The following is a 15,228-nucleotide window of genomic DNA, read 5'->3' as shown; positions in this document are numbered from 1 at the left end:
ATTTCCTAGCCAGTTGGGCTTGATAATTCTTGTGGTCCAGAATCTCTTTGGCTGTGAAGGCTGGTGGCCAGCCAGAGGGAAAACCACTTGTTCTGTGTGAGCAATAAGTCATGTTCCTTCATTTAGTGTCCTGGTCTGTGCTCTCATACCACTAACAGGTGAGAAAACAAGGTTTGTGCTCTAAGTTCAGTGTTACTGTTTAAAGAAAGATAAGAAGCACAAAGGCTGTAAGGGTTTTTTCTATCCAGGACAGTTGCAGCTTTTGCAAAGGATGTGATTATTTTGCAAAATATCACCCAGTACGAATGCTTTGTGTGCTGCATGCTTTCTACAATGAGAAAACCCCAAAATTTTCAGTGCCATGAGCAGTGACAGGTCTACTCTATTTTTATTTCTCTTACAGAGATGGTCTTATAAGCAAAGAAGAAATGATGGCTTACTTTCTGAGAGCTAAATCACAGTTTCAGTGTAAAATGGGACCAGGGTTTATTCATAACTTTCAGGAAATGACCTATCTTAAGCCGACTTTCTGCGAGCACTGTGCAGGATTTGTAAGTATGATTTTAATAATAGCTTATCTTAAAAACAACTTTTTAGCCTGTAATGTATATGGGGTAGAGCTGGTTCCATACATTACTAAAGTCTCATAATATCTTATGGCATTCAGAATCCCAAAACATTTACTCATGTTGTAGCTGTGCTATCCAGTTTTGATTTAGCAGTTTCTGAAAACTGGCATTTGTAAGAATTTCTGTAGAGGGGAACAAAATTACGTTAGCTAAAGGATGTCAGAGACTATGTGAATGGTCTTACTTGGTTTATCTTAAGCTCTTTAATTTGGCTTGATTTCCCATGTAAACAAGCTCAAGGGAAAATAGATGTCTGGAGCAGAGGATGTAAATGAGGCAAAAGCTGTTCTTTCTCAGGAAATTGCACATGGCAACATAGATATGTTCATAATTCTCTGAACGGCTGTAACAGCCCTAATTTTCTCTCTACTGAATGAACAGATCTCCTAATTTGGTAAAGAATCATCCAGCACTTCTGTACTATAAGAGTTTTTAGGATTTATTAGTTGGGTTGGTTTTTTTTAAATTCGCTTTTTCTCTTAGCCATAATTTACCAGATGTCACTTACTAGAGTGCTCTGTACATATCTGGGAAAGGATTGGTTTTGTGGACATTTGTGTTGCTTGTAAACCTTCTGTAAGTTTTCCACTTCAAACCTAATATAGTAAAGAATAAAGAATTACTGATATAGAAGTTATTTTGATGGACACACTTGGCTGAAATGAAGTGTCCACATTTAGGCAGCTAAAGCAGTAAGGACAAAGGGCCATGTCATCTGCCTGTGTGTGGCTCACATAACAGGCTGTAAACTCAGACCCTGTCCCTGCTCTCCAGAACAGATCTGCCTCTGCACTCGGTGGTAATTTTATTCCATAATCTTTTACTCTAAGCAATATTTCTTCCTGATTGAAAGCAACAACACTAGCACTGCAATGCACAAACCCCAGCCTCCTTCCAGGCCTGCTCTGGCCTTCCTGCTCTAGCCCATGCTCTCATTTCCCACTCACTCCTTTTGCAACGTGTCAGTTTTGTTGGGATGCTTGAAGCCCCTGTGGCAACCTCTGCCCCTGATAACTGCCCTGGGGAAGAAGGAATTCCGCCTATTTCCGCCGGAGCTGCAAAAGCCCTGGCGGTGACATGGTCAGTGCTGACGTAGCAGTGTGCTGGTGGGTCTGGAGCTGGCAGCTCCAGCACATCCATGGGGCAGGGACACCGGCCTGAGCACATTGTTCCAGCTGCCTCGGGAAGACGTCATTGTGTTCGTGACACTCAGTGCGTGTTTGGAAAGCTTCCACAGCAAAGCAAGGCCCAAGGACTGCCCTGAAATGTCCTCTCCTGCAGACATTTCTGTCCTGCATCAATTTTCTAATTGGCCATTGTTAGATTTTTCACGTTGCCCTGATTACATCCAGTGCAGGAATGCAAACGAGTAAGGGGTTGTACAGGAAATGGAAATAAGGTCATTTTTCCTGTCAGTTCACTGAAGTCATTGGCATTGTTCTGTGGACGAGTTGGACTGATAGGACAGGAACCAGCTACAGAATCTGCTGCATATTTGTTGTGCATTTCAGTGCTACTCATCCACGGGTGGAAACCTCATTTCAAACTGACGCACTGATTCACAGTCAAAATAATGTGCACTGACCATGCAGCAGGATGAATTGACATGACAGTGCAATGCACACAGTTATTAAAACGATATAAACTTTAAAGGTCAAGCTAAACCTAATGCCATTAAGCAGCACAAAGTTGATATGCCCATGGCCAGTTGCAGTTCCGTCCCAAAGCTTGAGTTGCAGCACGTGGCAGGTAGGTGACCAACCATCCTGCTAAGCTTTATAATCTGAATTTGCACAGATCCTCTTACCTTGGAGCTGGCTCAAGCCAGCTTTGCAGCAAAGCTGTGTCTGACACATTCAAAGCTCTAGGTCAGAATTCATGACATGACACTCCAGCTAAGCTTTCACTGTGGTGTGTAACCACAACAGTGGTGCCAAATTTGAGTGGGAGGAAGGTGCAGAGATAAGAAGGTGAGGAGAGAGGTCTTCAGTGGGAACAGATTAGAGCCTAAATGAAATAAGTAGCAATCCATGTCTTTTACAGTGATCCTGTCAAAGAGATCTGGGAAAATAGGTCATTGCTGCTGATTCAAGAGGGACTCGGGTGCTCCGCTGCCTCTGCCTGGGCACAGTAACTGCGATCACTGTGCACATAAACAGCATTAGCAAGGAAAGAATAATCCACAGACCTTCTGTGGACCCAGCTCCCATTATTGTCCTTTCTGTTCTTTTGTTCTACCTTGTCTAATCTATTTTTGCTCTCTCCAGACCCCTATTTTTGCTTGCTATTTCTTTTGTGCAGTGTGGGGGGTGGTTTTTTTCACCCAGAATCTTTCCATTCTGTTTATTTTACTCTTTCCTTTGTACCCTTAATGATCTTCATCTTTTCCTTTTGAACCTTTCTTTGATGACCATATTCACCCTCTGCTCTCTGTGCGTGGATACATATAAATCTGGTGAGGAGCCACACACAGTTTCAGTTGCCTGGATGTGCTCACCCTCCCTGGTGAATGAGTTCAGGAAAAACAAACAGCATAGTCCCCAGGTTTTTTTTTTCCTTTTATGCTAGAGTTAGAAAAACTTCCTCTCACAGCCTCTCAAAAGTGGAAATGCTTGTTTTTATAGTGCCATGGCTGTAGATACAGTGCTTCTGAGTACATAGAAAACAATTTGCTTGGGAGTTTCCTTGTTTCCAAGCAACCCTGCTCGTGTGTCAGTGAAAGCTTCCCAAAAGTGGGACCACACACACTGGCCCTTGGATGTTTAGCATTTGGTAGTTGCAAGTGCACATTGACAAGAGCAGCTTCTGGGGGAAGGCAAAGATAGAATTTAATGGCTTTTCTGCTTGTTTCATTCTTCATCTGTTTGGGTTTTTCTGTTTAAGATGGAAAATGTAGGTGCACAAATCAGACTGCAATGGCTAGGTGTGCTGGGAACCAATATGGGAACCAAGAACCTAGTTTTTATCCTCAGTGGTGTTTTCTTTTGCTGTGTTTGAATGTTGTGGGTCAGTGATCTATCTGGAGAATGGATATACACAGGAAATTCTCCTGTAGATAACATTAAGGGAGCCTAGAAGCAGAACATGCTCTGTTGTTTTCACTAAGCTTGATATGATAGCATATTTTAACCCGTTCCTGGAAGCAAATGTCATCTGTGTCTCTCCTTCTCTGGTAGTCCCATTACTACAAGTAAGTAGTAGAAGTAAGGGAGAAGCCACACAAGTCTTATCACAATTAGAGAGGGAGGTCTGCCTGACAGGAAGGGTGTTAAGAGCAGTTGTATCCTGTTTGTGCTTTTGTAGCCATTGGTACTTCCTCATTGTGACCTTGTTTTCCTTCCAGCTTTCTTTTCTAATTCCTTGACATTCTTTTGTCTTTCTTTGCAGCTCTGGGGTATAATCAAACAAGGCTACAAATGCAAAGGTAAATAAATATTATAAGGATTTTTTTCAAGCTATGGGTGGTGGGTTTTTGTTCAAGTCAGTCAACCATACCTTTAACTAAAATGGTATATGTTCAAACACATCTTACATCTACATGTGGTATGTCCATGAGCAGTGAGTGCTGGTACACTATGAAGTTTCACTGCATTAGAGAAAATACCACCCAGTAAGAATGCACAGATTTTGTGGGATAAAGGTCCAAAGCAACCCCTGACTCCATGAGCTGTCACTTTCTACCAGTAAAGACCTCGTAAAGTGGAAAACCAAGTGTTCTTATCCTAACACTGAGACATCCTGAAAAATATCCCCTGAGACTCAGATCAGGAAAATGTCTGCTGGCAACAGTTTGTCATGTACATCCATGTGCCTGTAGGGAAGCCTACTTGCAATTTAATAGTGGCTGAGCTAGAAATAGAGAAATGTTTAATTCCTAGGCTCCTCAGCAGGTCATTGCAAGATCTTCTTCAGACATTCAATTTATAAAAAATCCCAGAATTCTTAGATCCTTTTCCTTTGCCTTCATAAAATACTTAATTTCTTATGCAGTCCTTGCACCATATCAAGCAGCTCAGACCAAATAGGTCATTGTAGTGGTCTCATTGGCTTTAAAATCCTGGACCTATTTATTTCTCAGGCAGCCCAACTCTGGCTGAAGGACACTTGGTTTTCACAGCTAGAGCTGTAGCTCAGTTGCTCACAGGGGAACATTCACATTTGTACTCTTTTCCCTTAGTTTTACACAGACTCCAAGGAGAAGGGGAAAGATTTCACCCTTAATGTTTTTTAGGATACACAATACTCTTGTCTCTCTCCTGCCACAAACCTCTCTTCTTCAGAATGCGATGGGGGAAATGGCTAAATCAACATATGTAATTCAGATATTCCTGATTACTATCATCTTACAAGTTTTGAAAGGGCTGGTTGCAGTCTATAGTTTTACTGGTAGGATGAGGAAAGGAAGGTGAAGTTTTGTCACACCAGCCTGTAGACTCAATCTGAGATCTGAAAATTGAGCTTCTGTCCTGCATCACTGCCTGTAGCAGTGGCCAAGTAGAGACTGAGCTTCTGTAAAGTCAAAGTTACAGGCAATGAAGCATGAAAGTAAGAGAGCAGAGCTGCTTGCTCAGATCCTGCAGTGTGAGGATGCCTGTCTTGTTGCAGCAGCTACCAGCTGCTCTGTGTTCCAGCATCACTGCAGTGTGACATCCATTAGGGATGAACTCTGCCTTTGAGCACAGAGCTGTCCTCCTCTGTTTGAACCTCTGACACAGCAGGGGGAAGGAGAATTCCTCCTTTCAGGCCTGCTGCTTACCCCAGCCCTGTGAGTAATGAGATAAAAGCTAGACTGCATGGTCTGCAAGTGAAAGAAGGAGTCCTGCACCTCAAGATAGATCTTTAGTGCATCTGAGGGGGCATGTTACCTTTGAGACAGAGAAAACCAGAGCAGGGCATGGACTGCTGCATTAGTCGGAGGAACAAGTGTTGGCAGAAACCAGAACTCTCACCCATCATGCCAGCACTGCTGCCCTGAGCAGAGTGGTTCTTACAGGAGAGTCAGAAATGCAGAAATGCAGCACCTTGACAGTGCTCACCTAGAACAAAATGTTGGGCAATGGAGCAGCAACAGAGAAACAAGGGAAATGGGAATTTTTAAACAAAGGAAAAAGGTACAGAGAAGGGACAGATTGTGTTTGGCGTACGTTCTCCACCCTTCAGCCCTTTCTTGCATATAAGAGCCATACTCCAGCCACACTTCAGACAAATGTACCTAGTGATGATGTATCCACAGTGATTTAAATCCCAGCAGAAGGTTGGAGTGCAGGTACTCAGAAAGTCTTTTCTGAGTGGATGATACACTTCCACAGAGCTCATTCATGTGCTAACATTGCTTACTGAGTTGCTTAAACTAGTTTTAACTTGCAGTAGTCCACACTGACCTCCAGCAGCCCTTCCAGATGCTCAGGGTATGGATGCTCTGTAGTCTTCTAACCAAGACTGTTTACTATAATGGGCCCTGCTGGATCAAATAAAATCTAGCCAAATAAATAACCCCCCTCTTGGGGGGACTCATGCAGAAGTTTTATGTATGGCATACACAGGATCATAGGATCACAGGACCATTCCACATCTCTTCCTTGAGGCTATTTTATGATTAAAATATCATCTTTCCTCTTCTCTTCTGCTGCCCTTTTTCTATAATTAGCTGTCATGGAAATTATCAAAATTTTTGTTATGCCCTTCACACCAGATGATCCATTTCTGTAACACCCTTCACACTTTCTGTCAAACTCTTTGTTCCTTCAAAGTCCCTTCTTGGTATCTGCCTGCTAATAGCCCTGAGGGATTACCAGATAGTTGTGGCTTTCCATTTGACGACTTGACAATTCCTTTCTTCACAGACTGTGGTGCCAACTGTCACAAGCAATGCAGAGACCTGCTCGTGCTGGCATGCAGGAAATTCTCCAGAGGAACTTCAGTAGGCAGCAACCATGGGTCTCTGCCTAGCAGTCCATCTCTGCCTCCAGGTGAGAGCAGTTCTCCTGTTTTAAACCATTTCTGGAATCCTCTGTAATGGCCAGTGTAGATTTTTAATTTGTCCTTTGTATCAACACACAGAGCAGTACTTGTCCTTCACTGCACTATGGCTTGTGTTCAGCCCTCAGATTACAACATCCTTTTCTCCAGTGATGGCCTTAGTGTACTGTCTATGGCTCACTATCCTCCTTATTGGCACCCCTATCCCAGCTGAAAAGGAATGAAATTGTACTTCTCCTTTTTTGTCACTTAGGAGCAAGGAGACATAGGGCACAGTTCTAGCACTGCCTTACCCCCTGAGCATGCACAAAGTGAGACAATCAAATCTGTGCACACAGTGCCAGAAACACTGTCTAAATAGCATATAGATATTGATAATTACAGCACTGCTTCATGTAAGGGTTACCTCCCCACTCTCCCCTAAGCTTGTTACCTTTTTGTAAGGACCTTGAAGCAGGATACTTAAACAATTCCACCCTCTCTTTCAGTCCAGGATGAAGTATTTGAATTTCCCAGTGTTGCTGCAGAACACCAGGACCTTGATGGCAGAGCTATCACCCTTGTCACTGGCTCTTCAAGGAAAATTTCTGTGCGGCTGCAGCGGGTGACCACCAGCCAAGCAACGCAGACAGAACCACTCTGGCATGAGCCAGGCTGGAATGATTCAGGTTCCCACACTTTCCCCAAAATGAAGTCCAAATTCCATGGAAAAGCTGGGAAGAACAAAGGCTTTGCAAAGTGGGAGAATGAAAAGCCCAGCATGCAGGCTGACCTAGAGACAGAAGCCGAGGCCCCACAGGATATACAGGATCACAATGGAATAGAAACCCTCCCAGAAAGACAGGAATCTGAGGTGAGTTCCAGAAGAAGCCAAGACAGTTTGAAATCTACTACAGTATGAAGGTTATACAGCATAAGGTTATTTGATAGATTTCAGGATGCTTTTTCATTCAAAACAAGAGTTGTATCTTTGCACTGCACAGTTCAGGGCTCCATGACAGACTCACAACAATTACTATTCTGACAAATACAGGAGACCAGGCCAGGATAGGGTATTGATTTGATGTCTGTTGCTGTCATCCATAAAGTTTATACTTCCAAAGCCTCATGCTTTTAATGACCATCTCTGCCAGCATGTAAATGCTTATTTTCTTCTGCTTACAGGATAGCTGATTGCTCACCCTGAAGCACAGAAAACTAAAGATGACAACTAGAGCAAGTGTTGATGGACTGTGACAGACCACAATTGGCCATAAGGAGTGTTCCCATACCTCATCCTTTTAAACCCAACCATTGCCCTGTTTTCTTAGCTGAAAGGTGTTACAAGGCACTATTTATTTTCTCACAAGTAAGCCATTTGGATGAACATTGCATAGCCACAGCAGAACAGATCTCTGCACTCAGTGTTTTCTTTTGTATGACTTCTGTGGAAACTTCCTCTACACGCCAGTGAGGAGAGATTTGGCCTTCTTTAAATGCACTGCATCATTTTGGTATGTCTGCCAGCAACAGCAATGGTGAGGACAGAAGCCAAGCATCCAAGTTTGTTCAATAGCACTCCTTTACTGAGGCTTGTCATGATCATTTAAGGAAAGAAGTAGGTGTGTGTGTGTTGATTAAATCTCAAACAAAAATCTCTCAGAAAGTCCTCTATACTGAAATTCTTCGTGTACCTGGGGTTTTAAAGTTTGGCCATGTTTACATTGCTACAGTGAACGTATTGGTGTTCAGCACAGTGATACCAGTTCCCAGACTTGGGATCCTTCAAATAGGCAGCAGCTGGCTGAGACTGGAGGAATTCCAAGACACTATGTGTTTGTCTGGTTACACCACTATGGAGAAGGGTCTTCTCTGCCAGCCCTGATTATGGTAACATTAGCACACAATAAACACTTTAGTTTTAAGTGTGTGTGTTTGTGTCAGTGTATATATGTGGATGTTATAATTTTTTCTGGTTATAAAGCTATACATGTTAAGACTAAATGTTCTGAAGAGCAATCTCTAAATCAGTAATTTGCTATGGCAGGATCTACCATCTGAATCTATAATGGTCTGGTTTGAAATTTCATTTCCCAGAACCATTAAGTTATTGAAAGAGGACAGTGCTCATCTGGAAAAAGAAAGAAAAGCAAAACACCACGAAGCTCAAACCTGAAAGACTGGTGCATATGTTAGTCTTCATATCCCATCTCCCCACAACAACAGGGGCGTGTGTGTGCATATAGCACAGACTCTGACTTAAAGCCATGCAGTCATAAGGTGTCCTACAAAATTCAAGTTATTGCACTCTTTAATGTGTTGTAAGCCTTCAAGACAAGAGTAATTCCATAGACTTCCCTAACACAAAACTGACAGCTGCATTCCTCTGTGATAATTTGACTGTAAACTGCACTGGGACTATATGATGCCTGCCCAGATTTGCATCTTGCATCCTGCAGGTTTATTTTCCAACAGAATCAGATGCAATAGTAACTCCGTGGAGACAAAAAAATATTTTTAAAAAAATCAAACATTCTCTTTACTGTTGTAAACTCAAAAGAAATAAGCCCTGAATTGGTTTCCAAGCTAGGATGAGGACCAGAAGCACACTTCACTCATACTGCTGTGGCCAAAGAACAAGCATTAGCAAAAACATGGTCTTGATTTGCTGTGGTGGGTCAGCTGAGGGGTCAGAGCCAGCTGACCGCACAGCCACCGTTACAGCGCACGGCTGCTCACAATGAAAAGGATGTGGTGGTGAATTTGAATAGAGAAATTTGGTTATGATCCAGGCTGCTGATGGAGCTGTTGAGATAAGCCTCTTAATGCTCTATAAATGAAATGCTCATGAGCAACTTCATTCTTAATATCACATAGTTCTGACCAGTGTTTAGTCTGCAGATGTCAGCTCATTTCTTGCAGGCTTTTATAAGTTATTTGTGGCTCTTGATTTACTCATCTCATCAATAAAGCTCCTGCAAGCCTGGTAGCTTCAGTCAGTTATAAGCTTTCCTCAGCAGCAGTTGCAGATCAGGATAGTCTGCAGGCTCACACAGTTGATCCTGCTAAGCAAAACATTGCAGCCTCTAAAGAGAATCACAAAACCATTAAGGTTGGAAAAGACCTCTAAGATGATCAAGTCCAACCTTTGACCAATCACCTTGTCAACTAAACCATGGCACTAAATGCCACATCCAGCTGTTTTTTGAACACAGCCAAGAATGGTGACTCCAATACCTCCCTAGGCAGCCCACTTCAATGTTTAACAACCCTGTCCATGAAGAAATTCTTCCTGAAATTCTTCATGAAATGGAGAAGGAATAGGTGAAAATTTCAAGTACCTACTACAGCTGGAAACCCTTTGCTTCAGGCATTTAAGGAAGGGGAACACTGTGTGTTGTTGGAAGTAAGCATTCATGGCCATTGAAAAGAAAGGCAATGGGTAGAAATCCAGCCATTTTCCTCATATACACACCCCTCACTCCCCAAAAAGAAACAGATTTAACACAGACAACGTAATAATTTATTTAAAAAGCATTCACAGTCTGTTTAAAGAATGTGAATTGCCTAGTTCCACAACAAGAACCTGCGTAGGGAGAGCTGACTATGCTTGAACAAATGTTCAAAGAAGTTGATACAGGATGAGCTTCACTTTTCCTGTGGGGATGCCTGAATATACAAAATTTAGAAAATCTTTTTCTCCTTTCAAGTGGACATCTTTTTCTGAACCGGGGAAAGACTTTATTTCACAAAAACAATTTTAGTTCCCCAATCTAGACAAAGGAACAAAGAGTTTCTTGTTCACTCTAACTTAAGAAAATGCAGAAAGCATCACCCATCAGAGTCCCTGCCTGAGCTATGTGTCTTTGCTGGTCTTGGTGAACTCCTGCCTGCTAGAAGTACAGCAATTCCAGGAGAGTGTCCAGGAAAACATGCGTCATAATGACAAGAATGCTGGATTAATGGAGTAGCTAAAGTCAGATACAATCCCAAATGATGCTGGATACTTCCACCCCATCCATTCTCTCCTGTCTCATGATCTTTTAAAAAGCATGTGGGGAGACTGAGGGATTGTTTAAAAAAACAAACTCCCCAAAACACCACACAGCGGAAAGAAGGAAGATTTTGTCAAACCTTATTTACAGCTTGGTCTGCAAATGCCAAAGAATACAAGCAATAGGAGTAGGTGAAAAACACAAGTGCTTGGATAGACCCTGTAAGATATTATTTGGCCACTGGAGCCAAACCCACTAAGACTTGCTGTGCTTGTGTAAAACCTCTGCAAAGCCTCGTGCTGCACATAAGGGAGCTTCAGCTTTGCTTCCAACTTTATGGAGTAGCCCTGAGTGCTTCTCAAGGAGTCAGGGGGACATCTGGCTCCCTCAGAGGGAAATGCAAAGTCAGGTTTGAACCATAGCTCACTCTGTCCTCTGCTCTAAACATCCTCAGTCTCACCCTGCTCTGCTCCCCATCCCCAGGCTTTAAAAGAATAAACCCAGCTTTACAAAGAAACTTCTTCCTAGACAGAAGCTATCTTCTCAGAGGCACCTTCCTCAGGCAGGTCAAGTCTTGGGCAGAGGCAGGGAGAATATGCTTGCTGACCAGAACTAGTCTGAAGCATGGATTTTCCCCAGCTGGGAAAGGTGAGCCATTTTCCTTTCAGTACAGCAGGTGAGCTGAGCTGCACAACAAGGTTAGGGGCAGTTATTGCCTAAAATTTTACATTTTTCCAAAATTAAATGGCCTGTCACCTCTGTGGACTGTTGCTCAAGGACTCCACTACAGAAGTCAAAGTGAAAGCATGCCTTATGCATCCCCATCAAGGTCTTCCTCATGGGAAGCCCAGAAGCCTTTGGCTGATGCAGCCTGAGCACTCACAGGAGGATCTTGCAGCCTTGGACACTAGCTCTAGAAGCTTTAGGCATCTGTATAGGAAATACAGATTTCACATGAAAGAAAGCTGCATGTGAAGGATCCTGGACAGAGGCTGCGAAAAAACCCAAAAAAACAAAAAAAACCAAAAAAACCCATAAAAAACCCCCAAAAAACCCAACAAAACAAATCCCCACCAAAAACAGAGAACAAATTGTAAGACAGACAAAGAGTAAATGCAGGAAAAAGGACACTAAAAGACCTCTTTCTCTACATGACACCAAGAATGGAAGGGAATCCCAATGGAGACCAAAAGGGGGGAGGGAGAGAGGGAGGGAAGGAAGGAATGAATGCATATTTTGTGGAGACAGGAGGCAGGAGAAACAAGGGTTTGTTTTGTTACTGTTACAGCACAAGAAAATCTAATCAAGTTTGCTTCATTCAGCATCAGCCTGCTAACTGATGAACATTCACAGAGCACAAAAAATAGTTCCAAGTACTTCTCAAGAAAGCCTTGACAAAAGAGCTAGCTAACCCAGAATCACTGCAAATGGATGCAACTTCGGAAAAAGTTTTTGAGTTATCAGCACTGATCTGGATTTTCAAAATAAGCATTGCAGCCAACAGGCTAAACTCATTGGAAAATCTGTGTGCTGAACTTCGAAGTGCTGTTTACAGCTGCTGACAATCTGGTCCTAGGAGACAGAAAAGCCATCAGTAAAAGGCTACTGCTGGGGCAGTATGAAATTTAGCCAAAAAATCTGCTTTTTCCATGAGTGGAGCTAATGCCGGAAAGTTTAAAGAGGCCTTATCACCTTTATCTCTGTTTCATGTGTGAAAACGAATTATGACCTTCCACCTGCCCACAGCACAGGCAGACACCCTCTTTCTTTGGTTTTACAATAGTGTTTTCCTACTTCTTGTACTTGTTTTTCTCTCCTCTGTTGTGGGAAAGACCCACGTGGACTAAAGGGGAAATTACTGGACAATAAAGGGGAAACAATGACACTGACAGCAGTCAGAGCTGTAAAAAGCACAAAGTAAACACAAAGGAAAAATATTTTTTCCCTTCTACCCTTGTTTGTCAAGCCATTAGAGGTGAGACTTATTTTTGGCCAAAGAGGTGAGAAGCCAACGTTTACAGCTGGTAATAGCACTTGCTTTTTCAGATTTTGTCTCCTTGAAAAGTTGTAACCTGAAATAAGCAAGCACATGAGTATGCTGAGAGCCTATACAGGGAAGCACCCGGGCACACTGCTCTCAAATCACAACACTGCTGTGACTCTAACCTAAGGGTTTGTTAGAAGGCTGGTAAAGCAAACTTGGAGTTCAGCAGGAGCCAGCCTGTTTGGGACGGCTAAATCACACCCAACCTTAAAAATGCATTGATACATCCGTACCCTTCCTATTGTCCAGAGAAATCAAAGTTCAGAGAGAGCAGAATCACAAGCCTGACAGTTCACAACACCAGGACTCTCTACTGAAGTCTAAATATAGCAGAACTAAGACTAAATTTTGTTCAATAAAAAGGTATTTGAGAGCTTTTGTTTGCAGGCTCCATTAACCTAACAGGAAGCTGAATTAACTTCTAATACCCCAAGAATTGACACAAGCCTTTTGGACACTCAAAAATCATCAGATCCCAGGGAGAATCCTTATTCCCCACTGCATTCTTCCCACTTCGGCAGTTTAAATTTCATTTCCTAGGTGCATAACCTGTCAAAGAGAATACTCCTCACCACAAGACTTTTCAAGCTCTAACCACTACTCATAACTACTGTCATGAATCTTGCTTCCCTTCTCCCCAGTCCTATCTTAGATACCTGACTGGTAAGCCCCTAGGTTCCAATAGAGGCAGAGGTTGGTTGAGGCACTTGCCATTTTCCTCAATTCAGATGCAAGTAACAGTTTCATGGAGACACACAGCCAAAGCCTTAAGGCAGGTTACCCACATGCTCAGGCTGAGAAGCCTAATGCATAGTTTGAGGAGCCCCTCTCCATCAGCCATCATGGCACATCACCACAGAGCTGCACACTTCAGGATTTTGGCTGTTGAAGTAGAGGAATTTCATCAAGCAAGAGATTACCAGCCAGCTAAAGAGAAAACTATTCAGGGAACAGCTACAAGCCAAAAGGCTCTCTGGGGTGAATTATGTATGGTGCAAGCTCAGTCTGACCCACTTTCCCTTCTTGTGGTACTCCCTTACACACAGTAAGAAATAAATTTTTATCTCTTCCTCAGACCTGCTGAGAAAACCCAGTGCATCTGGATCATGGTATTCCAAGCCATGGAGTAATACACCTGATGTGGGAAGCAAGTGTGCCCCCCTCTCCCCATAGCTGTGTTACTGCACAGTGACAATGCTTGAGAGACAGGGATTCTAACAGAGGGAGTGGAAAGGCAATGCAAGTGAAGCCTTTAGGAAACAAAAGCTGCTAGAGAAAAAAAGGCAGATGGAAAAAACAGAACAAGATGCCTACAGCTTGTAGAAGAGTGGCAAGAACAGGAAGGCCAAGAGGAAGAACACTGTTCCCCCTGCTTGCTTACTTAATTGCCTTTTTAATCTGCTGGAGTTCTGTTTTTGATCAAGATGCACAATGAAACCAAGCATATATATCCAATCCACCACAGTCTAATAATATCCACAAACCATCTCTCCTCTCCCAGCTTCTATTTAAGAGATTCTTCCCAGTGCAGCAGTGCAGGAATCATGTTTGGAAAACAGTAAATATCAGAGCATCATACAGAGAATAACAAAGCAGTGGCTGTTTGCTTTCATTAATCAAAGCTGCTCTCTCCACATATACAAAGGTTGTTTTCTCTGAGGAACAAAGAAGTCACAGCACACTAGGAGGAAACAATAGAGTAAGGAAAAACAACAACAGCTGGCAAAAGCAAAGTGTTTTCTTTCCTGTTGGAAGAGTAAAGCCTCCTGTTTTTGCCTTCTGATTTTTTTTTTTTTTAAACTTTCCCCCTCAAACTGCAATAAACTGGGACTTGGCTTACCCCAAGTCCTGGAAGAGGGAGGAGGAGAAGCAACGTATTTTGATGAGAAAAGGCTATCTGGGAAGAGGAAGGGGAAGCTCCTACCCCACCCCAGCATCAATTCACCATGTCACAGTGTGCAAAGGTGACACTCTTCACTGCAGCACCAGCTATAGCCTTGCAGAGGAACTGGCAGCTCTGGCACAGAAAGCCATCTCCGAAGGTGCTGATGTAATTCCAGCAGGGACTGTCTGAAGAGCCTCCTGAGTTCTCTCTTGCTAGGAACAAGTTTACTGCACTCTTAAAGCACTGACAGAAAACACCATCCTCTTTGCAGTGAGGAGTGTAAAGAAAAGCAGGAGTAATCTTGAAAAGATTGCATTCCCAGGAAAAGGCTCTTTTAATTTGCCAATTTCTTTACATTTGTTAGTCCAGGACTGACCCCACTGCAGGAACCCTAATTCTTTAAAAAAACCTCAGTAATTTTTGCATGAATGCAGCTAGTCACCAGCTAATGCTCATGACAAGGTTATTACCCTCCCACAGGGGAGACACCTTCTCTGGAGAATGCTGCTGTAAAAAATCATCAATAAACCTCTATGAAGCAGCAATTCAGTTTTAGATGCTGATAATTAGAACAGTGTTAAGCAGAGACAGACCTGCATCAGTGATCCTCAAAGACCTGGATTCAATACAGAAAACTTTTTCCTCATCAGGCTTGTTAAATTTGTTTGAAACACTAAAGAAGAAAAGCCATTAAGTCAGATTCCCAAGTGGCTTTCT

At 42.8% G+C, this 15,228-nt stretch overlaps 1 protein-coding gene across 3 annotated transcripts in view; it reads left to right on the top strand.

The window, feature by feature from the left end:
* RASGRP3 (RAS guanyl releasing protein 3) overlaps nucleotides 1–8,512 on the top strand; it is a 56,606-nt gene extending 48,094 nt beyond the window's left edge. For all 3 annotated transcript variants that reach the window (XM_079297741.1, XM_079297740.1, XM_079297739.1), the window contains 5 exons: nucleotides 404–551; nucleotides 4,017–4,053; nucleotides 6,473–6,598; nucleotides 7,097–7,461; nucleotides 7,773–8,512. In XM_079297741.1, the coding sequence (XP_079153867.1) occupies nucleotides 404–551; nucleotides 4,017–4,053; nucleotides 6,473–6,598; nucleotides 7,097–7,461; nucleotides 7,773–7,781 (685 nt within the window). In that variant the 3' untranslated portion in view covers nucleotides 7,782–8,512. The remainder of the gene's footprint in view (nucleotides 1–403; nucleotides 552–4,016; nucleotides 4,054–6,472; nucleotides 6,599–7,096; nucleotides 7,462–7,772) is intronic.
* Nucleotides 8,513–15,228: the final 6,716 nt, after the last annotated feature.

Source organism: Erithacus rubecula (assembly GCF_903797595.1).
Source record: "Erithacus rubecula genome assembly, chromosome: 2".
Classification (NCBI taxonomy): domain Eukaryota; kingdom Metazoa; phylum Chordata; class Aves; order Passeriformes; family Muscicapidae; genus Erithacus; species Erithacus rubecula.
This window is presented reverse-complemented; position numbering and strand designations above follow the sequence as displayed.